The sequence below is a fragment of the Ceratotherium simum genome, chromosome 6, assembly GCF_057802395.1.
Source record: "Ceratotherium simum simum isolate JZ-2026a chromosome 6, ASM5780239v1, whole genome shotgun sequence".
Taxonomy (NCBI): domain Eukaryota; kingdom Metazoa; phylum Chordata; class Mammalia; order Perissodactyla; family Rhinocerotidae; genus Ceratotherium; species Ceratotherium simum.
Window position 1 is genome coordinate 63,288,406 of NC_141905.1, and position 27,500 is coordinate 63,315,905.

At 35.4% G+C, this 27,500-nt stretch overlaps 1 protein-coding gene across 2 annotated transcripts in view; it reads right to left on the reverse strand.

The window, feature by feature from the left end:
* The window catches only part of NT5C2 (5'-nucleotidase, cytosolic II), a 102,664-nt gene that overhangs the window by 24,382 nt on the left and 50,782 nt on the right, over positions 1–27,500 (reverse strand). For both annotated transcript variants that reach the window (XM_087432534.1, XM_087432533.1), the window contains exon 3: positions 23,051–23,124. In XM_087432534.1, coding sequence (XP_087288660.1) covers positions 23,051–23,124 — 74 coding nt within the window. The remainder of the gene's footprint in view (positions 1–23,050; positions 23,125–27,500) is intronic.

Genomic DNA, 27,500 nt, shown 5'->3' on the forward strand with positions numbered 1-27,500 from the left:
CCCCAGCTAATATTTTCAAAACTGGCTATATTTTTTTCCTCCCCTCAATTCCAGCCCCATCCTCACCCCTCCCCCTGCCAAAATAACCTTTTGAAGGCTTAAGTGTGGAATTCTTAAATCTAGATGATGTACACTGTGGTAAAGAAGTGCTATATATTCATATACACTAACAGAGTAAGAACTGGTATATTATCACACAACCAGGAGAGCATGGTATTCACTGATGTCAATTTGAACTATTTTAAGAATATAAAATGACATTTCTCACCCCATCTCATGCTTTCACCCCAACCGAAAGCGAATCTCATTTTAACAAAATTTCCATGAAACAAAAATTATTTCTCAATCTTAACAAAGCCCCACTTATTTCAAACAATATTTAATGAAACAAAATTCCAATATAGTTAAGTAATTTGAATAATTCATTGACATTCATTCTTATAAGATTTGGCCCATATAAAACATTTTCAATTATTAACTTTTCGGAAGGATAATTTGCTGGATATACCTTAACAATAGGAGACAAAAAACAAACCTTAATCACTCCCACCCAGGCTCACTCCTACATGAGTAATTTTCCCTAGTTAGAGAATTGGGTAATTACAGGGTGATGGAGTAATGGTGATTAAAATCTATGTCTATGAGACAATTTGGATTAAACCTAAATCAATTTATTCAGAATTTTTCGTGGAAAAAAAGAATACGGGGGCGGGGGAGGGGGGAATCCCAAATCCCCATTTTGCCAGCACAAACCCTAGAATAACAGAAAATACAACACTATACACTTGCCACATTGTCTTTACTCCACGGCAGAACTTTCCAAGTGTTCAACTGAGGTGACTTTCTAGAAATTCCACCTTCAGAAAGAAATACTTTCAATTTCCTTTCTCTCATTAAGTTTAGGGTACTTCCCAAAAATACGATGTATTTTCCCCATTTGCTGACCTGAAGTTACCTAGCAAGTACAAACATCAGCTGAAGCCATAATTTGGGTCTCCCTGAGTCTCACCCCAAGTTCTTTGTGGGGTACCCCAGTGGAGGGTATACCACCACTGTTAACATGAATTTCTGGATTACAGAGGCCATCAAAACTTAAACCTTGAGTGTTAAAACACACTATTCTCTCTGCAATTTCTTTCATCTAATCCAAAATAAACTGCTCTAGTCACAGGTGGGAATGGATTTGGCAGAGAGTCCAAGTTCCACTTTGACAACACTATCTATTTCACTAAGCTCTATATTAATCAGTAAGACCTAGAAGCTATTGACATTTTCTCATAAGCTTCCAGGATAATCATTTCAGTAATATGAACTCCCAGGTCACTAAATCATCTGCTAGACAACTAGGTATACAATACAACCAGGGCTGGTAAAGCAGAACTGCAGCTGCACAGAGCATGAGTTTAGATGTTTTGTTCTGAGTGTCCCTTCAGAATATCACAATTTGTTCTGAGCTGGTGGCAAAAATCATTATTCCTGAAGCCTTCAAAGTACCACAATTCCTTGAAAAACAAATAAATAAAAAGCAAAATTCCTTCTTTAATCAATGAGGCCCTTCAAAACTAGCCTCAACATCTGTGAGGAACCATATATAACACCTCAGACTGTAGAACTCTATGCCTCTCCACAGCTGCAAAGGCTCCAATTTCAATTTCTCTCTCAAAATTGGCAAGTAAATGATGCATAGCTTCAAGCTCAATTCTTACAACTGACTTTCCAAAACACAGGCAATAGCTTCAGAATAAACACAACCTGACACATTCACTGCTTATTTCTTCTTCGAGAGAGTCCTCAGGCCAATCCTAATTTACCCAATATCCAAAGACAAAGGAAGAAGTTATTTTAAGGGCCAGAGTCCAAAAAAGAGGACTACTTCAGCCACTAGGGCAGCACACACAGTGTTCTCAGGTTACGTAACTAGACTATAAAGAGAACAACCAAGGCTTTGAAAGCTGAAGCTACTGACAGCATTTAAAGATATTTTTTACTTCACAATCTGCAAGGAAAAAACAGCTCTTCAAAAAATATCAACTGCATGTTGTGGGGATGAAAGTTGAGGGCTTTTGAATAGATATTATTCAGACAAGATAGAACCTATGTTAGAGGAGACTGATAGTCCCTTTGGAATGAGCTGAAAATTTTCTGCAAGGAAGTCTGGAATTCTCATACACTTTCTACCTTTGCCACCAAGACACACTGTGTATAGTAGTTTATAGATTTTAGAAAAAGAAAGGGCAAACCTCTACAGAGGTTCCAGCCTAGCAGAGTGCTGCTGCCAAAATGAGAACTCACATGAGGCAGACGCAGATGCAGAGTGTCACTCCAGTCTTGAAGGAGTTACACTGGCTCTCCTGTTAAAAAACAAAACAAAGCAACAAAACAAAACAAAAACAAAAACAAAAACTGGTTTTAAAACTGTTGTGATGGGCTGGAACACAGAGACACCATTTGGAAATTGGTATTTAAAGGAGTTACCTTCCTCCTATTTAGAAGCCTCTGACCATCACTAAAATTCATCTAATTGGCCATAGCAAAACAACAGTACTGAAGATAAGCCTACGTATTGTGCATTATTTACTTTTCTGGCACCCGGAGCCTGGAATACAAGCCAAGTCTGATCCTGAAATGTTAAGTCAAAACACAAAAAGGAAAATGAATTTATTTTGTCTTAGTTAATTTCCTCTAGCACATTTCAGGTTTATATGACTGAATGCAGCTGGTAAAGTGTTTAAAATTGAACTATAGTAAGTGAAACAGACTAAATAAAGGATAAACCAGAGCAGTCTCATCTGCCTTTTAAGTATCCATTTAAACTAAGTCTACCTGCATGTATCTAACTATCTACCTATTTTTCTACCCTTCCAACACCTAAATTTGTCATCTTGATATAGAAAAGAACCAACTTCATGCTGCTAAAAATCTAACCACATGTCTAAATGTGGAATAGAAGGAAAATTTTTCATTTTGATTCTGTCAGTGGATATTTGCCCGCCATAAGCAGAATCATATTACTCTACTTTCATAAAGTACATACATCCTTTACAGATATTGACTTTTTAGATGTGCATTATGTTTAACTTTATAGGGAGTCATTTTCCCTAGAGACATTTAGTTTTTGAAAACATATGGTTAGACTCCTCTAACTTTCGAATTTTTTGTGAAAGGGAGATGGTACTGAACAGAAGAGCAGAAATGACCAAGTATAATATCTACAAGTCCAAAAAACCTTACAACTAGGAGAAACCACCGCCACCAATCACTATGAAAACTAAAAATCCAACCCAACCACCCAAGAATAGTTATTTGCTTTTATGATATCAATGTGATCAACATCAACATTCTCTAGTTGTTTAGGCTACGTGATGTTGGTTCTCTGAGACTGTAACTAGGGAAGGTAATAATTCACATTTTCGTTAAGGAAATTTTAAATAAAATCTTTCCAATTCTCATATAAACAGATACTAGAGGACTTTTCCCACTTTTCAAAACTATTTGAGAACCCTAACACAATAACAGACATAGTCGAAAATTTTATCTCTAACCCAAGAGACCACAAATGATCTAAGAAATACTGAAAATTTCTAAACACTATCTCAATTTTAATTTACTTAAAATATAAAAGCTAGGTACTACGCAACACTTTTAGCAATATGAACGAAAACCAACTCCCAAATGGCTAGATATGTAAATAAGTAAACAGAGTTTGAAATTCAACTACCAACTTCAATTCATTGCAAAAGCAAAATTAAATAGTAATTATGAAATTTATTTAAGATTACTAAGAGTATTAGAAGAATGTTTATTTTAAAATAAAATGAAAAAAAAATTACCTAACAAATTTTTTCCCTCTGAGAATCTGTATATTTACTAGGAACTTGTCTTTAGTGTATTGTTTTCAATCTAAAACAAGAAAACTAAAAATTATTGAGATAATAACTTCAAAAAATCCTCTTTAACGAAAGGAGCTGCTTGTAATAAAAAAAAATTGAAGTAGCTAATATGTAATTTTTTTTTTCCAAAAATAAGAACAGGTCATCAAATGCCTGTACTAAAGTTAGAGGAACGTAACAAACATTTGGATTCCTACTGTGTACCAGGTACTAGATGCTGAGAACAAAAACCAAAATAACTCATGGTCCTTGGCCTGAAGGAGCTCATAGTACACTACAAGGATATACAATTAGATATTTATAATAAATTTTAGAAGATCAATAATATAATGTGACTAAGGAGGCATAGATGAACAGAAGAGGGGCCAAGTACTCCAGCCTAGCAAGTTTTCTTAAAACTATGTATGATTTATACAGGCTTATACAAATAATTATACAAATAATTCATTTTTATAACCAATTCTCAAGGTACTATAAAGTTGACCAAACTTTCTGAGCCTCAGATTCAGGTAATATATTCCCAAACCTATGTCAGAGTCAGGCAAGTCAATTACTGTGCGAAATGGCCTAAAGTCTTTGAGCACGTCTTGCCTAAAGGGGGAAGCAGCTATTCAGCTGTAGCTGACTTCCCTGAGAGAATGACAACCAACTGTTGCCAACTGTGTGAAAATAGCCAAGCTAGATTTTTACTTGTAATCTCTCAATTTTTAACTTCTGACTCAATTAAAAAACCCAACAAACTCTATTTGAGCCAAACTATGGTGTTCTGAGTTGGGTCCATGGACCACCAGTGTGCAACCTCTAGTGTATACTTGAGGTCAGATACTTCCACATAAGTTCTCCCATCTAAATGAAATGTTATAACTCTCCTCTTCAAAGAGTCTTCAAGAAGTAAACAGAATTTAGTGCTTAATGATCTGGAAATCCAGGTGGAAATAAATTCATTCTTCAATAACCACAGAGTATCCTAGATAATGCTGTTAGTTATTCTATTCATCTCAAGGAAAAATTGAAGGGGTGGATAAAAAACTTAGGAAATAAAGGAACCTTTATGTAGTCACTTACTTTGGTCCCCTACCACAGTGCCATGACAATTATGTCACAACAATAGTAATTATCTGAATCTGATTCCTCTGCATGACTGTCAAACAAAACAAGTGTTCCCAATGATCGAAAGAATCACAATCACCTCACGATCTGCCTAGGTAACCAGCTGTTAGAGTTCCCTGACACGGCAGGTTTTATCCATAAGGTTTAACCCAAATCTGCGCTACACAGCTTGACTTCATTATCATTTGTCCTTTTCTCAGTGGCCATTATCCCCATGATAAAGCAAACATTCAGAGAATGTGTAAGCAGAAAAGAGATAATGAATCAAAGGTAGCTATTATGTTAGGACTACTTTGAAAACAAATTTATCCATGTTGAAAATAACCTGGGATATTAGAAAGAAAAAAAAGGATTCATTTTAGTAATTTTACTGATGCAACTAATAATAATATATGATATTTATTCACAAAAAAATCTGGCTTAGAGACCGGCCGGTTGGCGTAGTGATTAAATGCGCATGCTCCGCTTCGGCAGCCCAGGGTTCACAGGTTCGGAACCCCAGGCACGCACCAATGCACTGCTTTTCAAGCCATGCTGTGGCGGCGTCCCATGTAAAGTGGAGGAAGATGGGCACGGATGTTAGCCCAGGGCTAATCTTCCTCAGCAAAAAAAGAGGAGGATTGGCATTGGATGTTAGCTCAGGGCTAATCTTCCTCACAAAAAAAAAAATCTGGCTTACATTTGAATGCTTTTATGACTGGCAATGGAAAGTAAAGATCATAAACACCGCTAATTGATTATTTCTATCACTCACCATGTAATGCAGGAGATGGAACTGGGTTTTGTTAAGCAATCTTTTAAATTTCCTAATAATCTAAGAACAAACCTCATATTATTGCAATTCAGACAGATGAATTTAAAATTAGTGAAAACTCTAACTGGGATACAGAAATGACATGAAGTGAATCAAAGCTTGGAAACTAAGTGTAGACCTGTATATGTATAATACAGCTTCCAGAAAGTAATATATATACCTAAAATAGGAAATATATATGAAATATAAATATATATCTAAAAATGATAGTCTTGAAGGTATTTATCTCAACTAATACAAAAACTTATATCCACACGTAAGATAATGCACTGGAGTATTATTTCTTTTTAAATTCTTTCCTAACATAGAGAGACCGCCTCAAAAGTATGCTTGGTTGTAGAAACAGTACTTCATTTCCTGAGGGAGCTAGTGTAAGAAAATCCTTAAGTTTAAGAAAAAGCAGAAGAGCTAAAATAAAGATTGTATCTCAAATAGAAATGAAAAGACTAAAGACCTTTAAATTTAAATGCCTTTAAAAAAAAATAACTTCATTGGCATTTTGTCCATTTCCTCCACCTGACTTTTTAATTTAACTTCATTAGGGATATTTTTTAATTATACACAAAAGTCAAGAGAATATTGGCTGGCCCCGTGGCTTGGTGGTTAAGTGTGCGCGCTCCGATGCTGGTGGCCCGGGTTCGGATCCCGGGTGCCCACCGAGGCACCACTTCTCCGTCCATCCTGAGGCCGAGTCCCACATACAGCAACTAGAGGGATGTGCAGCTATGACATACAACTATCTACTGGGGCTTTGGGGGGAAAAAATAAATAAATAAAATCTTTAAAAAAAAAAAAAAGAGAATATTAAATGAGCTGCTTTAAACTCAGCACCAAAGCTTTAACAATTATCACTATTTTGGATTCTTGTTTCATCTAGCCTCCCTAATTTATTCTCCCTCAATTTAATAACTTTTATCAGATCAAAAAGTTTTAAAACATCTTTCACAGAATATTTAAATAACACAAGTGTATACAAGTATCATATATAGGCACATACAGAATTATTTCATTAACTAGTTCAGGTGATCCTTTAATTACTGCTTAAATATCATTCCCATTTAGAGGACAACGCAATAGTAGGGCCTTTTATCAGCAATAAGTTAAAATAAGAGCCTTCCAAATTAAGGCTCAGAAATATTTTAACTACACTAAGGCTGTAAATTTTATAGTCTTGATAAAACTAATTCTACTAAAAGCACTGATCTTTTGGTATGATAGAACTTGTTTAGTATTATCATGTATTAATACTCTTATGAATTCAGAGTTAACACGTAAGATGATGTGTTGGGCCAAAGAAAATTAAACTGTAAACATGCGAGAAAATTTTTAAATTAGTGATGCCATCAACAATAGCTTAGTTTAAAAAAAAATAGGGCCGGCCTGGTGGCTCAGCGGTTAAGTGCGTGCGCTCCGCTACTGGCAGCCCGGGTTCGATTCCGGGTGCGCACTGATGCACCGCTTGCCATGCTGAAGCCGCGTCCCACATACAGCAACTAGAAGGATGTGCAGCTATGACATACAACTATCTACTGGGGCTTTGGGGGAAAAATAAATAAATAAAATTAAATTAAAAAAAAATAGCTTACTTAGTTCAGTTAAAAAAGCAAACTAAAAAAGACAAGTATTTTTATCTAAATATCACTGGATTTATTCCAAATAAGTTCTCTGTCTCTAAAAGACAACTACCCCAAAACAACAGAAACAAAAAAACCAATTCTGAAATGAAAACAATCAAACTATATTATGAGACGTAACATAAAATAATGCCTTTTATTTTTCCCACCTCTTCCCCAAATAATGCCTTTTAAAAACAAACATAACAGAACTTACTCATCCAAGTGAGCCTTTCTCCCATTCAAAATAATCACTCCTGAGGAAACATATACTTATTCCAATAATGCAATCGTTACTCAAAACATATTTGAAATTCTTCTTTCAAAACGATTTTCAGAGTCTACAAAACATTGTTCTAGATATCCTCCCTGATGGCACACTTTCTCAACAGATAAATTTAATTTAGGGGAGAAAAACGTTATTCAGAGCAACCAGTGAATAAGAGGGGATATCAAGCTGGGTTAAAAAACAGGTGTGACTACTTAAAGCAATGAAGCCGGTTTTATTGTGGGTTTATAAACTGGCTATGAAAACAATTCCAAAAGAATTCCTAAAATGTCTAAGAAATGACAGCGATATTGGAATAAGTTTTCTCTAATAAGGTGACTATATATGAAGGATAATAGCTGTTTGGAATCATATTTTCTCATGGGCTTTCTTCTATAAAAATTAGTGTTTTGACCCATTTTATGTGTGTTCAATTTTGCAAGTCACCTCAAATCTCTTAAGGGGATTTACATAAAAGTAAATTTTATTGCTTTATAGTTAAAACTATAAGTAATGAACCTTCCAGCTATGCAAAAACCCATTCAACCATAGGCCCTGTCAAATTCAGCTTATTCTAATAAGCTTGGATCCTTGATACAAATCACTGATCGGACTCCAGAACTAAATTATCACTTTTCATCTTCACAATTCTCCTTTGTGGATTTAGTCCTCATTATATATTCTGATTAGATGTTTATTTTGTTTGGTTTTATGAGGGTGTTTTCCAATTAATTTTTATTAATAATTTTATCAACCACAATCCTAGTTTTTTTCTTTTTGGAAAGGGATCATCGCTTTTTGGAGAGACTTTTTTTTTCTTCTTTTTATGTTACTCTAGTTTCTCTGTTCAAACACTCATCTTATCCCCTTATTCTACTGTTTCAGAAAAAAGAGAAACAAAAAATCTAGTTCAAAAGTTCCTTTAAGAGAAAAAGATCACTAAGGGGGATAACAAATGCATTTTACTTATCAAACTACATCTATTTTTATATTCCTTTAATCTTCAATTGTACACATTTGATCCATTCACAAACTGATAAATCCCTCCAGAATAATAAAGAGGATATATATAGGTTAATAACTTGCACTGATGTGGAGGTGCTCATTCCCTAAAACTAAAAATTCTTGCATACAGACAATCTGTGTAGAGGACCGTGAAGTAAGGTAATGTGCAAGTTCTATATTTTCCAAGTTGTGAGAAGGATGCCCTGAGTACTGTCTCATGACTTGGGACAATGAGAATTTCTCTGACCTTTTTGATGAAAGTTATCTTCTTCCTTGGTTTGTACCAAAAACTTTTCAAGAAATATGCTCCTTTAAGAGACCCTGTTGTCACACTAAGAACTTCAAATAGATGCATCCAGTTAATGCATCCAGTTACACTTTCCACGATAAGTTCAACTCAGCTGATGTTCCATATTAATTTAATTCATCACTATGGCAAAGAGCCTCATCTTCCTTTAAGAAGAAATATCGAAACAGACGCAAAAGTTTACATTATTATATGTTTCATTAAAAAAAAAAAGTGCTCTCAGGACCAGCCCGGTGGCACAAGCAGTTAAGTGGACGCGCCCTGCTGCGGCGGCGCAGGGTTCGCGGGTTCGGATCCTGGGTGTGCACTGACGCACCGCTTGTCAAGCCATGCTGTGGCAGTGGCCCATATAAAGTGGAGGAAGATGGGCATGAGTGTTAGCCAAAGGCCAGTCTTTCTCAGCAAAAAAAGGAGGATTGGCAGATGTTAGCTCAGGGCTGATCTTCCTAACAACAACAACAAAAAAGTGCTCTCCTCACATATATGGTCAAATGATTTTGACAAGGATGCCAAGACCATTCAGTGAGGAAAGGGCAGTCTTTTCAATGATGTTGAGAAGACTGGATATCCACACGCAAAAGAATGACACTGGACCCTTACCTTACACAACATACAAAAATTAACTCAAAACAGATCAAAGACCTAAACATAAGAGCTAAAACTATAAAACTCTTAGAAGAAAACATAAGGGAAAATCTTCATTATACTGAATTTGGCAATGATTTCTTGGATGTGACAGCAAAAGCACAGGCAACAAAAGAAACAATAGATAAATTGTACTTCAACAAAATTAAAAACTTTTCTGCTTCAAAAGACACTATCAAGAGAGTGAAAAGACAACCCACAGAACAAGAGACAACATTTGCAAATCATATACCTGATAAGGGATTAACATCCAGAATATTTAAAGAGCTCCTACAACTCAACAACAACAAACTAAACAACCCAATTAAAAAATGGACAAAGAACTTAAATAGACATTTCTCCAAATAAGATATATGAATGGCTAATAAGCACATGAAAGATGCTCAACATCACCAGCCTTTAGGGAAATGTAAATCAAAACCACAATGAGGGCCGGCCCCGTGGCTTAGTGGTTAAGTGCGCACACTCCACTGCTGGCGGCCCAGGTTCGGATCCCGGGCGCACACCGACGCACTGCTTCTCCGGCCATGCTGAGGCCACGTCCCACATACAGCAACTAGAAGGATGTGCAACTATGACATACAACTATCTACTGGGGCTTTAGGGGAAAAATAAATAAAACTCATAAAAAAAAAAAAAACCACAATGAGATACCAACTCACACCCATTAGGATGACTATTATCAAAACAACAACAACAAAAACCTAAAAATAACAAATGGTGTCAAGGATGTGGAGAAACTGGAACCCTCATGCATTGCTGGTGGGAATGTAAAATGGTGCAGCCACTGTGGAAAACAGTTTGGCAGTTCCTCAAAAAGTTAAACACAGAATTACCATATGATCCAGCAATTCTATTCCAATGAGGATATACCCAGAAGAACCGAAAGCAAAGACTCAGATATTTATACAACATTCACAGCAGCATTATTCACAATAGCGAAAAGATGGAAACAACCCAAGTGTCCATTGACAGATGATGGATAAACAAAATGTGGTATATACATATAATGGAATATTATTCAGCCTTAAAAAGGAATGAAATTCTAATACATGCTACAACATGTATGAGACTTGAAAACATTATGCTAAGAGATATAAGCCAGACACAAAAGGACAAATATTTTATGATTCCACTTACATGAAATATCTAGAATAGGTAAATTCACAGAGACAAAAAGTAGATTAGATGTTATAGGGGCTGAGGAGAGGAAGGAATGAGAAGTTATCACTTAATGGGTACAGAGTTTCTGTTTGGAATGATGAAAAAGTTCTGGAAATGGATAGTGGTGAGGGTTGCACCACATGGTGGATGTACTTAATGCCACTCAATTATACACTTAAAAATGGATAAAATAGTAAATTTTACATTAGGTATATTTTACCACAATTTAAAAAAAGGAGAAAAAAAGGTGTTTTACCTTGTTTGAGATGTCTTCAGTGACAGTACACCAATACTGTACAATACTTTTTACTTAAGTTGTTTTTCCTCACCCCTTTAAATACTTCTAATGCCAATCAGTTGGTGAGGATATACAATAGCTGACAGAAACATGATCTGAGTGCCCAGAACTTCAGTCCAAGTAAATACCATGCAAAAAATGTTCATTTACGTCAAGTGAGTTGTGTCAATTCCAGTAACAATAAAACAAGATCAGAGTGCATCTACTATGCATGAGAGGATAGGATTAGATATCAAAGGTCCTGATATGCCTCTGCTAGTAGCAGGACAACCCTCTGATTTATCAACACCAAGAACTAGTTTCTCTTAATTTCTTCCCTGGTACTCTTAATAGCTTTATTCTATCTTCTCTTCCTACTTTAGGCTTGTTAATGCAAAGTGCTTAGATCTGGGATAATTGGATTTCATCCCTGGTGGCTAATGATATGGCCTAGAAAGGAGAGGAGGGAAGAAAAATTCAAAAGGGAGGAGAGCAAAATATATTTTCAATCCCTCCCAAGATTTTTTCATTGAAAAAAAAAAAAGCACAATTTTAGAATTCTAACAACACTTGGAATAGAGCATTTATACAGTACTCTTTAGGCTTGATTCTCTTATTTCTAAAAATTAAACAAAAAAAAATTGTGTAAAACTATCTATATTCCAAGGATAAGGACTACATTCAAAAGCAAGAGAAAAATGCATTTTGCCCTACGGAGGATTTCTATTTTTGGAAAAAAATGAAGGATGATCTTTTTTGTTTGAGCTTTTTTCTCTTATTGATTTTCCATTTAGAGGTTAGTAAATAATTTCTGTTCCTCCGATAGCTGGGAGCAGCATGAGAAATGGAGACTGACCTGGGTTTAAATTCTAGCTATGAGTCTTAAGTCAATTGCTAGCTACATACAAGTCATTTTACCTCTTGACTTGGTAGGCTTATTTGTAAAATGGAGCTAGTATACCCTACCTCAGTGGGCTGTTGTGAGGATTAAAAGGCACACTGTGCACAAAGTACATTTTCTAGCACATAATGGTATATGCTAAATAAATGTTTGCTCTCTTCCTCCTGACAGTTTCTCAGAAAAATGGGAGGGACTGGACACTCGTTCTGAAATGGTAACAGAAATAAGGAACTTACTGCTGGACTTATCAAAATGGCTCAGGTGTTGGAGCTGGAAAAAAAGTCAGGATGTCTCTTTTCGGATCTTTGAGCCCAAGAGGGCCAAAAAAAAAAGCAGCCTTCTTAATTGAAAAATCAAGATAATTTCCTAAATGAATCAAGTTAGAAATAATACATTTTCATATCTTAAACCAAGAGTCACTCTATATTTGTGAAGTACATGAAGTAAATATTAATAAACCCACCTCCCACCCAAAAATGTTGCCCTACTCTCCTTTGGGGTAAAGACTTCTGACAATTTAATTATTCTACATATATAATTTCAACGTTAATGCCACAGAACTTACTGCACATTTCAGTCTTGCATGCAACCCAAAGGTCAACTACTGCCTTCCACTTAAAAGAGTTCTTATTGTTTCAAAAAACAAATAACTCCCCTAACACTTATTAGAAGCATAGCAGTGATATTTTTGTCATAAAGAAAAATTTTTTAATTTAAGTAAGGACCTTTTCTCAGAAACCTACTCCTTCACAATGATCCTGCTAAGAAATAACTCTTCATGGGAAAAACTGATTAATTTCTATGGAAACATAATCTGATGTCAAATACCTTGTCATTAAAAATCTACTCAGAAAAGAACTTTATCTGTTAAGTTCATGACCATTTGCAATACTTAAAAAGAAAATTCAAAAACAAAAGTGATTAAATATTCCACTGCCATCTGTCTAGCATTCCAGATTTTTCCACAATATATTGAAGTGTAAATGAATTTAATATTGATATTTTTCTCCTCATTCCTTAGATTTTTCCCTTACAGCTCAAGTTCAGTATACTAATACTTTGGTATCATCAGTAAGAGCAACAGAACTACTTTCATTGCATTAATCATGTTATATACATTATTTCATTTAAACTTATACCAATAGTCGATCCCCACCACAACCCCCCTTTTTGGATTAAATGAAGAAACTGAGACTCAGGGAGGTTAAGTAACATGCTGGTGGCCCAGAGCTAGTATAAGGTAGAGCTGGGATCCAAACCTAGCTCTAACACACTCTGAGGTTTCTGCCTTTTTCTCCAACCACACAGCCTCTAGTAAAGATAAAAATAAGACTGGGCCTAACCTCAGAGTATATAGGACTTGATCTCTGAAACAGAAAGAGGATTATTCTGGCTTTTTTTTTAAATCAGTTTTTACGCCCAAATTACTCTCACTAAACAGCTACTGGCTAACATTCTGCTTGTTAAAGAAAGCACGTTTTGTAGATTAGCAGTCTATCAGATAGTGATCTATAACCATGAGGAAGTGATATAAGTACTTTATATCTTCATTTAATCAGAAAAGAATTTCTCATTTAAAACCTCAGCAGGGGGCCACCCCCTTGGGTAGTGGTTAAGTTCGGTGTGCTCCACTTGGAAGGCCCGGGTTCACAGGTTCGGATCCCAGGTGCAGACATACACCACTCATCAGCCACGATGTGGCGGTGACCCACATTTAAGTAAAGGAAGATCCACACAGATGTTAGCTCAGGCTAATCTTCCTCAGCAGAAAACAAAAAAAATCTTAGCAATAAATTTCTGGGTATGATACAAAACTAACAAAATATTAAGAGTAATGGAAAACACAGGTCTGTTTATGCCTATCTGCCACTTGAAAAATGAAAAAGCACTAAACAACCTAAAAAATACCAATTCTCCCTTTGTTTTCTACTTTCACTCTACTGTCCACTGTTGGTAACAATACATTCAGCAATATAACATTTCTAGCAGTCTTCTATGCAAACAAAACAAAGAAACAAAATTCACAAATAGTATAGATTGGTCCCTTCATCGTGTGGAGAGAAAGTACAGTCATGCATCACTCGATGGTGATATGTTCCGAGAAACGTGTAATTAGGTGATTTCATCATTGTGCAAACATCATAGAGTGTACTTACACAAACCTAGATGCTACAGCCTACTATACACCTAGGCTATATGGTACTAATCTTATGGCACCACCCTCATATATGCAGTCTGTCATTGACTGAAACATCGTTATACAGTACGTGACTATAGCTGGGTTAAAAACAACTTGCTTGCTCTCTTACAAATCCGAAGACCTAATCTTAAGTTGACTTGCAAGATCCTTTTTGGCTTGTTTTGTGTTGGAGAATGCACTTATCTGTTTGACCCATCTGTCTGTCCCACATAAGTATAAAAAGGCTAAAGACAGAAGGCCTCCCAGTGGCACAGCGGTTAAGTCGCAGCTTCTGCTTTGGCGGCCAGGGTTCACCGGTTCGGATCCTGGGTGCAGACCTACTCACCACTCATCAAGCCATGCTGAGGTGGCGTCCCACATAGAAGAACTAGAAGGACCTACAACTAGGATATACAACTATGTAAAAAAAAAAAGCAAAATTATGAACATGATAAAAAAAAAAAAAAGGATCTCAGATAAAGACCATAAACAAAACTGGGGTCTAGAAAGGACCCCCAGTAGGGTAACTTAATAAAATAGGAAACCAGAGCACCTAACAGGTCTAATTAAGGGAAAAAGAAGCCTCACAAAAAAGGAAGAGAAAAACACATATCGGCAGGGGAAGCCAAAAATGCAAAGGACCAATTTCTGATATACATTATGTGCAAGGAACGTTGCTAAGGTAATTTGGGATAAGAGAGGAATTATAAATAGGCCTGACAGGTACTTTTTATATAAAACATAGTCCACCGTTGGTCAGTGGCAAAGCTAATATACAAGACTCAGTATTACCTAGATTCTAAACACTTATTTTCATATACAAACTCATTTGTACTTAGTAGAAAAACTGGTTAAAGCATAAGTAATGCACATAATTTCATTAGAGAAATAAAGTGTTAATCTACAGCATTACAGAGATAAGGAGCTAAATACCAATACTGGCATTAATTCTACAGGCAGATTTCAGAATTAAAACTGATTTGGGGGGCCAGCCCCGTGGCTTGGCGGTTAAGTGCGCGCGCTCTGCTGCTGGCGACCCGGGTTCGGATCCCGGGCGCGCACCAAAGCACCGCTTCTCCGGCCATGCTGAGGCTGTGTCCCACATACCACAACTAGAAGGATGTGCAACTATGACATACAACTATCTACTGGGGTTTTGGGGGAAAAAAAAGGAGGAGGATTGGCAATAGATGTTAGCTCAGAGCCGGTCTTCCTCGGCAAAAAGAGGAAGATTAGCATGGATGTTAGCTCAGGGCTGACCTTCCCCACAAAAAAAACAAAAAAAAAAACAAACCTGATTTGGGACTGAGACAATCAGGAAAAATTAGTTTATGTCAATGGACAAGTTTTCTGTTGTGGGGTTTTTGTTTTTATTTTCCATAAAAATGTCAATCTTACATAGAAACCCTGTAAATATACTAATAAAAACATAAAAATGTTTGGCTCACTTTATTTCAGAGACAGTGGATGATAAAGGGATCTTCTCTGAAAAATTGACTGAGGTATGAGGGTGGCATTGAGATGAGATTAAGATAATGAGGTTCCCATCAGAATGGATCACGTTACTGAACACTGTGACACACTTCATTCAGGGGAAGAAATGTACCAAATGGTATGCAAAATCATAAAATTTTTAAAATTAATACGAGTAAAGCCATCAATTTCAAACTAACTAAATTTCAACAATTTCAAACAAACTAAAAAAAAAAAACAACTCCCCTCCCCTGCAAATTAACTTCATTCTGCCAAAGGTCTAGATAGCTTACTTTTGGAAAATTACAAGTTTAAAATTATTATATATACAGCTTAACATTCTTAGAGTCCACATATGTATTCTTGCCTCAATTATCCTCTTCCTTACGCATCAGTGACAAATCGAAGTTTTAAATGATTATTCACCACTAATTCTATCAACCCCAACATGTGATATGAAGAACTGCATTCTCACAACATTGGGATTATTCAAAACAAATTTTCTTATTTATCAATAAATATAAACTATAAAAAAGGTGAAAAATCAAAACCAAACCAAACCATGACACCCCACCCCTTAAAGAAGGTCTTCTGTGGCCATTTTCTAGATGAACAAACACAGAGCTGTTCCCTTATGAAAATAGCTTAAATCTCCAAAATTAGATCCTATCGCCTACACTTTCCATGAAAAAGTCATATACATTTCCCACATTTGAAAACAAGGGAAAAAAAACTTCAAGGAAACCTATGTAGCTGTTTTCTCAGAACAAATTTAGGCAAAGTTTACAATGTGGTAAGGCCCTGAGCCAATAACCACCTTCTCTCAATGAATGTACAATTCCAAAACATGATGCCATTTGAGATGTGATGTCCTACCCAGACACTTCAGAAGCATCAATCCTAGCCTCACTATCCATTTCACTACATTCTAACTCTGAAAACTAGTAATCCATCTATGCTGTAAATGGTTAACTCCGTATCACTCAAAATATTGTTTGCCAGAGTATCCAATTCACAGATTATGCTAGGTAACAGCTGTATAGCATATCTAATCATTTCATTTCAAATAAAAGTAACATTTACTGATTTATTCCTCCTCCCCTCAAAATCAAATGCTTATTGAATGTCTTCTTTATATTAGGAATAGTAGTACTATACAAAAAAGGTTGCTATTTATTATAACAGCTACAATTTATTAAGCACTTAATATATACTGAGCTAATACCGAAAAAATTAAGAAACCAATTCTTCTCTGAATCCTCCAAATTCTAAAGTCAAAATACACAAGAGAAAAAAATGAAAGAAAATACATTGTGCCACATTTCATTCTGCACAGAAAATTGGCATTTTCCATAAACACTGGAAGTAGGTCAATAACAAAAAATAATGTTAATGGTGCTAAGAGTTAGAACCCAGAAGCAAAACAAACTTAAAAATTATAATTAGAAATAAAAGTGCTTACTGCCCTAGGTCCTAATACAAAATATAAACCAAATAAAGATAATGGTGCCTGGAGTATTTGGATAGTACTTTACTATATTAATTTTATAAGTAATTACTTTTTTTATAGTCAGCAATTATCATAAAAGCAGGTTATAACTTCATACTTAGAAATAACTACTTTAAAATCACCTTTAAATTTAAAGCTCCCTTATTCTCATGCATTCACTGAAACCCAAAGCTGGTTTTTTGGGGTCCAGGAATCAATAAAACTGATAAACCTGTAGCTAGACTGAGGAAGGAAAAAAAAAAAAAAAAGAAACAAATTACCAATATCAGGAATGAAAAAGAGAACATTACCACAGATCTTACAGATGTAAAAAGAATAATAAAAGAATATTATGAACAACTTTATGCCAATAAGTTTAAAACTTAGATGAAATGGACACAAATTATCAAAACTAATACAAGAAGGAATAAAAACTCTGACTAGCCCTATATCTATGTTTAAAAGTTGAATATATAATTTAAAACCTTCCCACAAAGATAACTCCTGGTCCAGATGGGTTCACTAGTTAATTCTATCAAATATTTAAGGAAAAAATAATACCAATCCTACCCAAACTTTCAGAAAATAGGAAAAAGCTATGGTTCCCAACTCATTATATGAGGCCAGAATTACCCTAATACCAAAATTAGACAGACATTACAAGAAAAGAAAACTACAGACCAATACCCCTCATAAACATAATGCAAAACCCTCAATAAAATATCAGCAAATCAAATTCGCCAATACTGTGTAAAAAGAATAGTACATGACCAAGTGAGATTTACTCCCGGAATGCAAAGTTGGTTTAACATTCAGAAATCAATGTAATTCACCCTTAGACTAAAAAAGAGAAGCCATACGATCATCTCAATAGATGCAGAAAAACATTTGATGAAATTTAGCATACACTCAAGTTAAAAATAAAACTCCTAGAAAATTAAGAATAAAAGGGAATTTCCTGAACCTGGTGAAAAGCATTTACAACCAGCTACAATTAACATCATACTTAAAGGTGAAAAACTGAACATTTTCTCCCTAAGATCAAAAATACGGCAAGTAGGTCCATTCTCAACACCTCTAATTCAACATGGACTAAAGTTTCAGTCGGTGCAATAGGCAAAAAAAAATTTAATAAAATAACATAAGATATAAATATATGCAGATTGGAAAGGAAAAAGTAAATAATTTGCAGACAATATGATCATACATGTAGATAATTCTAAGGAATCTACAAAAGAGCTACTAGAACTAATAAGTGAACTTAGTAAGTCACAGGATATAATGTCAATATACAAAAATGAGCTGTATTTCTAAATGCTAGCAACAAAAAAATAGAAAATGAAATTAAAAATACCATTTAAAACTACATAAAAAACATGAAATATTTAACAGATAAATGTAACAAAATATATGGAAGACCTTTACACCAAAAATCACAAAACATTGCTAAGAGATACTAAAGAAGATTAGATAAATGGAACAATGTATCATGTTCATGGACTGGAAGACGCAATGTAGTTAGGATGTCAATTCTCCACAAATTGATATAATTCTAATCAATATCTCAGCAGGCCTTTTTAAAAATTGATAAGCTGATTCTAAAGTTTATATAGAGATGTATATAAGGATCTAGAATATCAAAACAACTCCAAAAAAGAATAAAGATAGAGGACTTAACACTACTTAACTTCAAGACTATTACCCTACAATAATCAATCAAGATCATGTGATATTCACTTACATCAATGGAAAAGAATGTCAATAGACAGACTAACACATATTGGTCAATATATTCACAACAAATATATCTGACAAAGGACCAGTGTTCAGAATATATAAAGAACTTCTACACTCAACAATAAAAAGACAAACAACCCTATTAAAACATGGGCATTTGAACAAGCACTTCACAAAAGAAATACAAATAGCCAATAAGCACATGAAGATTTTCATCACTAGTTATCAGGGAAATACAAAGTAAAATCATAATAAGATAACACCACACATTCACTAGAATGGCTAAAATTCAAAGGACTGACAATATCAAGTGTAGGTGAGGAGTGGAGCAACTAGAATTCTCATGTTTGCTGGGTGAGAATTTAAAATGGTATCACTACTTTGAAAAACCATTTCTCAGTTTCCTATAAGGTAAACATACAATCTGGCAATTTCCACTCCCAGGTATTTACCCAGAAGAAATAAAACTATGCATCCACAAAAAGACTTGTACATCACAGTAGTTTTATTCATAATAGCCTCAAACTAGAAACAACCCAAATGTCCATCAACAGATAAATGGATAAACAAATTGTGGTATACCCATACAATGGAATATTACTTGGTCTTTCCTTCCAAAAAAAGAAAAGTTTAAAGAGAAACAGGAAAATTTCATAATATTGACTGGTTAACATCACTAGTAATAAGACTTATGAACATTATGTACCCTGGTATTATGCTCTGAAAAGGGCACATCACTTCTGTGGTATTTTTCCCAAATATTCATAATACATGCATCCATTCACGAAAATATATCAGACAAACCCAAACTGTGGAACATTCTACAAAAATACATAACCAGTACTCTTCAAAAGCATCAAAGCAATGGAAGACAGGAAAGACTTAGGAACTGTTAACAGAAAAGACAAAGGAAATATGACAACTAAATGCAATGTGGGATTCTGGATTGGATCCTGGATTGGAATAAAGGACTTTAGTGGGAAAACCAGTAAAAACTAAATAAAGTCTAAAGTTCAATTAACAGTACTACACTAAATGTTAATTTCTTAGTTTTTATAATTGTACTATGCTCAACTATGGTCAAGTAAGATGTTACCATTAAGAGAGAATAAAGGCAAACTATTATTTTTGCACCTCTTCCATAGGTCTAAAATTATTTCAAAATAAGAAGTTAAAAAAAAATGTTAGGTGGGGGGTGGCCCAGTGGCGTAGTGGTTAAGTTCGCACACTCCACTTTGGTGGTCCAGGGTTTGCAGGTTTGGATCCCGGGCGCAGACCTACACACTGCTTATCAAGCCATTCTGTGGCAGCGTCCTATACAAATAGAGGAAGATTGGCACAGATGTTAGCTCAGGGACAATCTTCCTCAAGCAAAACAAGGAAGATTGGCACAGATGTTAGCTCAGGGACAATATTCCTCACCAAAAATTAATTAATTAATTAATTAAATAAATAAATTGCTCTGAGAGAATGATGTACCAAGGCGTCAGGATTGCGCAGAAAGACAATGTCTCAGAGAAGGCTTCAGAAAGAATACAGACCCTTTTCAAGAACTTACCCTGTGAGGCTATTACACTTATTCCAGGAATATTTATCCCAAATACTCAAAGCTTTCATAAAACACTTCTTTTAGTCTTGTCTCTGTACTTCATGGCACGTTCTTCTGATGAAAAGTCCTTAGCACTTAAGGGTGTGGTTGGTTTTTAAAAAACCAAAAGTTATTCATAGATAAATTTAATGAATACGATTTTGGAAAACAGGTGAGAGTATAAAGTATAGTTTTCCTATGTGCTTTACAAAGTGAAGGCAACACCACAAAGAAGAGTTACCATGTTTTTCATCCAACATAGAATTGTTGGGATAATGCATAGTCTCTCAAGGGGACTACTTTAAAGGGCTTTGCCCTTTCGAGTGCTTAAGTTCTGGTTTGTTTGTTTAAGGGGGGAAGCTTATTACTTTGAAATTATACCTCAGTATAAATTGTCATTATTCAAAATGAGAATTGAAACTTATTATGTACATATATATACAGGTATGCTTAGGTTTGAATCTTAGTTCAGCTATATCATAGCTAAATGTCCTTGGACAAAGTCCTTAATGTCTTAGTGTCATCTGTAGAATGAAGACAATAATAGTAGTATCTGCCTCATAGAGTTTTTGTAAATATTAAATAAGTGGTGTGAATGAGATAATCCATGTATCACATGTAATCCATGAATGTAAAACTCTTAGAACAGGGCTTGGCATATAATAAGCACTTAATAAATGTTAATAGTCACTATTATATTTACATATAAGCAAAGTATATTAGTGTCTAGACTAAGAGTAAGTATAAAATATGAAGTGAGATTACAAAAAAACAAAAAAGCAAATAAAAAGAAGAAACCATAAGGTATCTTTAGAGTCTAGAGACTAAGATCCAGTGGCTTTTTCACTAAACAAGAGAATTCATTTTTTCTTTATTCTGTGAGAATATATAGTTATTTCAACGCTCAGTAACAAAATGTGCCAGGCACATTACAAGTTTTCAATAAACACTTATTGAATTGAAGTATTTCAATACAATGAGATTGTCTTAATAACCAAGGGGAAAAAGTTTGTCACTTTTTGATCCTATTAACTTCTATTTCTGCTTTAGAAAATATCTCTTTCAGCTACTGAACTGCCTCACCATTCCTTTCCCCAGAGAACTAGAATTCTAGAAAGGAGAAAGATTGTAGGATTTTCTCCCAATTTGGACAGCAAGATCTACACTGAGAAAGTACAGTGCTTCCACCTGCTTTCTGACAAGCGCTCCTAAAAGTGTCTGTGTCCAATTAGGGAAATATAAAAGAATCAAAATGCAGGAAAAACAACTTTAAGGCAATAGAAAACCAAATAAATAACAGTATGGGGGGAAGAAAAGAGAAATTCAAATCAAGTCAGTTTATATTTTTAATATATAACTTGTTTGGTAAATATCATGGCCACATCTATGTGTCAAGTAACTATAAACTGCATGTGTTCATTTTTGTACATCTATATTATTCATTTATATTTGTAGCCTAAATTGAACATCAAATTGAGATTTGTCTAATTTGAGACAGAAGTCAGTTTTCTAATACTGTTATAAAAAAGGTTTCTGAAGATAAGTGAATTTATACATTTGAAAGTTTTTATGTACTTACAGTATTTTTTAGAGAAAATTTCTGAAAGATTCTTTTCTGAGTGTCATAGCTGTACACACGTGCATGCATACATATATGCACACATGTTCAACTCAGTCCTTCATCCCTACTACTTCTTAAATTAAATGACATTTTCACCAGACTGCAAATATTTTAATAAAAACTTCATAAGTTCTGAAAATGTTGCAGCTATTGACTAATACATTGAATATTTCAAATGTATCTCAGAGATAGGAAGGGAAAAACAGCACAGTGATGATGTTTAAGGTCTATTTTATAATGAACAAAGCTAATACCTCTAGTTTTTAAAAAGTCTTTACATAGGATGTGTGCAATCATTTTGATGCAAAACGAACACATTTTCCATTTGTGTTAAGAATATCATCAAAATTTTTAACTGATAAAAGTATACCTTGTGGTAGAGTAAGCGATACAAAATTCCACCCCTGAAGAACAGCTTAAGACAGTAAAAGGGCCCAAATATATACAGTAATATATAACTTCACCATTATCATTTCTTTTTTGTGTGTGTGTGAGGAAGATCAGCCCTGAGCTAACATCTGATGCCAACCCTCCTTTTTTTCTTTTTTTTGTTGCTGAGGAAGATTAGCCCTGGGCTAACATCCGTGCCCATCTTCCTCTACTTTTATATGGGACGCCGCCACAGCATAGCTTGACAAGCGGTGCATCAGTGCGCGCCTGGGATCCAAGCCTGCAAACCCCAGGCCACCAAAGCGGAGCACACGCACTTAACTGCTGCACCACCGAGCCAGCCCCTACCATATCATTGCTTACCAGGGTCTCTAAAATAATTTAGCACTGTTCTGCCAATCTAAATCTCAAGGATATCTGGTAATTTCAGTAAACACAAATCTCAATGGAAGCAGCTTGATAACAAGAGCTTCTGGCGGCTCTTGATTAAATCAACAAGTGTTTATTAATTGCCTTCTATGGACCCCTGGTGTTACATCCAAAGCAGTAATTCTTAAGCAATTGGAAAGTGCTACTCACCAGCAAGTGTATAATCCATATCAAAACCAAAACACTTTATTTTTTCCATGGCTAAACTTCGGTTCACAAACACCCTAAAGAAAAGAGTAAGAAATGATATCTCAATTAACAATGAAACAGAACAAAATTCTTATGTTTAATGTAATTATATGGCTATCTTTCTAGATCTTCTCATTTAAATACCAATATTAAGATTCACAACAAAAATTATTCAAGTCCTTCTTATACCATAAGTGAAATCAGATATTATACAAAAATAAGTGGATTTTTTTATCATGTCTTGGTATTAACAATGCCATGTACTCAAGATTTCAAAGAATCACTCTCCTTTTCTATGTCTGACCCCATAAAAGAAGTTTATTTCTGAGATTTTACAATTCATTCACTCATTCATTTGTAATTTATTTAATAAACAGAGGTTCACTTAAATCCTACCATATGCCAGATACGAAAGACATAAATATAAATAGATTCATTCAACAAACACTTACTGAGTGTCTACTATATGCCAGGTACTGCCATATGGCAGTGAACAAAAGAGTACCTGCCCTCATGGAACTTTTTGTTTTTTTTTTAAAGATTTTATTTATTTATTTATTTTCCCCCCAAAGCCCCAGTAAATAGTTGTATGTCATAGCTGCATATCCTTCTAGTTGCTGCATGTGGAACGCGGCCTCAGCATGGCCGGAGAAGCGGTGCGTCGGTTCCCGCCCGGGATCCAAACCTGGGCTGCCAGCAGCAGAGCGCGCGCACTTAACCGCTAAGCCACGGGACCGGCCCATGGAACTTTTAACTCACAATCTCTATTCTTGAGGAATTCAGCCTAGCAGGAGAGAGATTTATAAGCAAATAATTACAGCAATTCAGTAAATGCTATCAACTAACACGGAGGAGAGAGCACCAGTTGTCTAGAGACCAGTAAGATGTTTGAGCTGAATCTTAAACCATCAGAAGTTTTTCAGGACAAAGCAAGAAAGGCAATCCAGGCAGAATAACCAAGTAAGGACAAGGTTTATAGTGAACTATAAAACATTTATTGTGGCTGGACCTGAGGAGTTTTCTTTGGTTTTGCTTTTCTGTGTGTTTTTGCAAAAGGAGGTTTGGGGGGGGAACAATAAAAGCTATGAAGCTAAAATGGTTAGCAGGGACCAAAATCATGAAGACTTTGTATGCCATATTAGAGAGTCTGGACTTTATCTTGCAGGCAAGAACAAATTATCAGATTTTTTTTTTTTCCCTGAGGAAGATTCACCCTGAGCTAACATCCGCACCCATCTTCCTCTTTTTGTATGCGAGCTCTTGCCACAGCATGGCCACTGACAGACAAGTGGTATAGGTCTGTGCCCGGGAACTGAACCCAGGCCGCCAAAGCGGAGCGCACCAAACTTAACCACTAGGCCACTGGGGCTGGCCCTATCAGATTTGAGGAAATGAAATAATCAGATTCAAATTTCAGAAAGAGCACTATGAAGACAGGAAAAACTAAACATGTAATAGTATGGTAGATCATCACATGATGGTGTTTTGGGGTAAGTGTTAATCATCTCTAAAAATAAGGATACCCTTTCTATCTGATCCCCAGCTTGGTGGCCAAAATTACTAGATGGTTTAGCTTCTTATTAGCAAATCTTTTCCTTGCCTTCATTTTATAAGTAACTATGAGAAATAAGAATGCTACAAATCACCTAGGAAACTTGTTAAAAATAAGGATGCCTGAGCTGGGCTCCCCCATTAATGATCTAGTTCAATGAGTCTCCAAAGAGGAGTAACTGCACCAGGGGATGCAGAAGACTCCACTGAGATACAAGAAGAAAACATTAAATCTTCTTATATTTATTTCATTATTTAAAAATGTCTAATTTTTGTATGTTTTCTACTATATATAAATAAGCCCAGTAGTATAATTTATAAATAAGCACATACAGGGACGAATGTTCCATATTTTAACTGATGGAATACTCAAGAGTTTGGAAACCACTGATGTAGGTAATGACTTTTTTTTTTAAACTCTTCACCAACTCATATATTACTATTTTAAATTTTAATAGAAAACTTTCCCTCTCATCTCAGAATGTATGCACCAATTTTAAATGCAGACAAATAATCAAATATTTTCTTAAAAATACTTTCATCCAAGACTTAAAATCAATACACCCTTGAATCCGAAACTGTTATCTTCTGAAAAATAGGAAAATCATTACATATCTCATAGTGTGCTATGCACACTAGACTAGCTCTATAAAACTTTTAGTCCCTGAGAGATATGTTATATAAAATATTTATAGGGGCCAGCCCCGTGGCTTAGCGGTTAAGTGCACGCACTCTGCTGCTGGCGGCCCGGGTTTGGATCCCGGGCGCGCACCGACACACCGCTTCTCCGGCCATGCTGAGGACCCGTCCCACATACAGCAACTAAAAGGATGTGCAACTATTACATACAACTATCTCCTGGGGCTTTGGGGGAGAAAAAAAAAGAGGAGGATTGGCAATAGATGTTAGCTCAGAGCCGGTCTTCCTCAGCAAAAAGAGGAGGATTAGCGTGGATGTTAGCTCAGGGCTGATCTTCCTCACAAAAAAAAGTAAAATAAAATAAAATAAAATATTTATAATTTCTTTCCCTAAGAAAACCTGGTCTTCTGGAATATCAATATTTACTTTGTCTTGGGTTAATAATGGATGAGAGACAGAAAAAGAGTAGTGGATAGCTGAAAGACACAAGGAATTAGAGGATAATGACACCCACCCAAATCTTTCTCAAAACATCCTACAACACCAAATATATCACCACAACCCTTCTACCACTTCATCAAACTGAACATTGCTTTTACTGATAAGAGCATCTACTTTATCATCACCTTTTCCCAGTTACATAAATCCTTTTGAAGGCACAAGAGGGCGAAAAGACACAACGTAATGGTTCTAACTCTAGAAACTGTTACCACTGAAGCTTAGGCTTTTCAAACACATTCGCAATTCAAGCTAGGGGGCCAACTGGATCAAATCCTTAATCAGAGCCCAAACAGCTGACATGCCTAAAATATTCTACAGGAATTCAGGCAGGAATGGCCTGGGAAGATTTTTCTTCCTTGTGATACAAGCCAGGAGAGATATATAAGGAAGCACATAATAAAAGAAACAGCTTTGATTCTGACAGAAGAATGATGCGAGCTGGTTTCAAGCACAGCTAAAATCAGAGGAAAAAAGAGACTGTGCTAATATCATTCAATCAGTGCTAAAGGTAGAAAGAAACTATCAACAGACCCAGCAAGATAGGTTACCCGTTTCTCTCTTGGCCAGAAGAGAGATTAAGCCTGTACTCCTTATCATATATTTTTTAAGGATATAAAGATCATAATGCACCTCAGGTATTATTCATACAAACTCTAGGGATGACATCAGAAATATGAAATCTATTGTTTTTGTCAAAATAATCACTGCTAAGTATCCATCAAATCGCACCCTTCTATAATTAGTCACTTTATCCAATCAACACATTTGTTGAATGCCTACTACAAAGCATGTACCATTTTGTGACATATATTCCAGAAGCTGTCCTTCAGGCAGTAGCCAGAGCTAGGAAAGACTTTCTAGATACCTAAAATTAGGAAATAAGATGTTTTCCTATGAAGATTTTCTACCAAATGTCCTTTATCTTTTTATTTTCATTCAAAACTAAACACCCTCATCCACAGAAGCAAATCCTGAACTTAAAAAAGAGACAATCACTCCTGCCTCCCCTTCTAATTCATTCCTATTACGAAACAAAAAGAAAAATCTCACCTATGTTCTCATCTCTCTTTTTCTTTCTCTAATTTATGCTATAAAACATGGGAGGAGGGGGCAATAGGGAATAAAATCTAATTCATGTGCAAATATCTAAAGTACATAAGCAAAGCTATAATGACAAAACAGAACAGCTGCATTATGGAGAACTGTAATAATATATATGCTAAGATTTACAAAGATAATAAACATCCAAATGCTGAAAGTATGCACTGACTTCAGCAGAGAGGCAGCCTTGAGCCAGAAATACCATGTCTCCAGGATACAGTCTTCAAGAGAAACTAATCTCTTGGCCTCAAACTAATGACCACTCTTGACTGTTGTAACAAAATAAAGTGTTAGGTACTATATCAATTAAAAGACTGGCTTCCTGTCCCACCATACATTTAAAACAAAAAGATCTTATCTGCTTGGGGAATCCAAAAATTTCTATTGGTCCCAGGACCTTGACTCTATTTTTGTCAATTCTGGTTTACTTATGTCACTTTTCTAAATTATTAACCAATGGAACATACTCCACCTCTATCTGCAAGAGCTTGTATACATATGTGCAACTTTCCAAAGCTTGCTTTAAATAAAGCACAAAGTTGCCACCCTAGAAAGCAGGACTGAACTAAGCATCCAACCTTAAAATGCAATTATCAGCCAGAAATTCCTATACACTAAG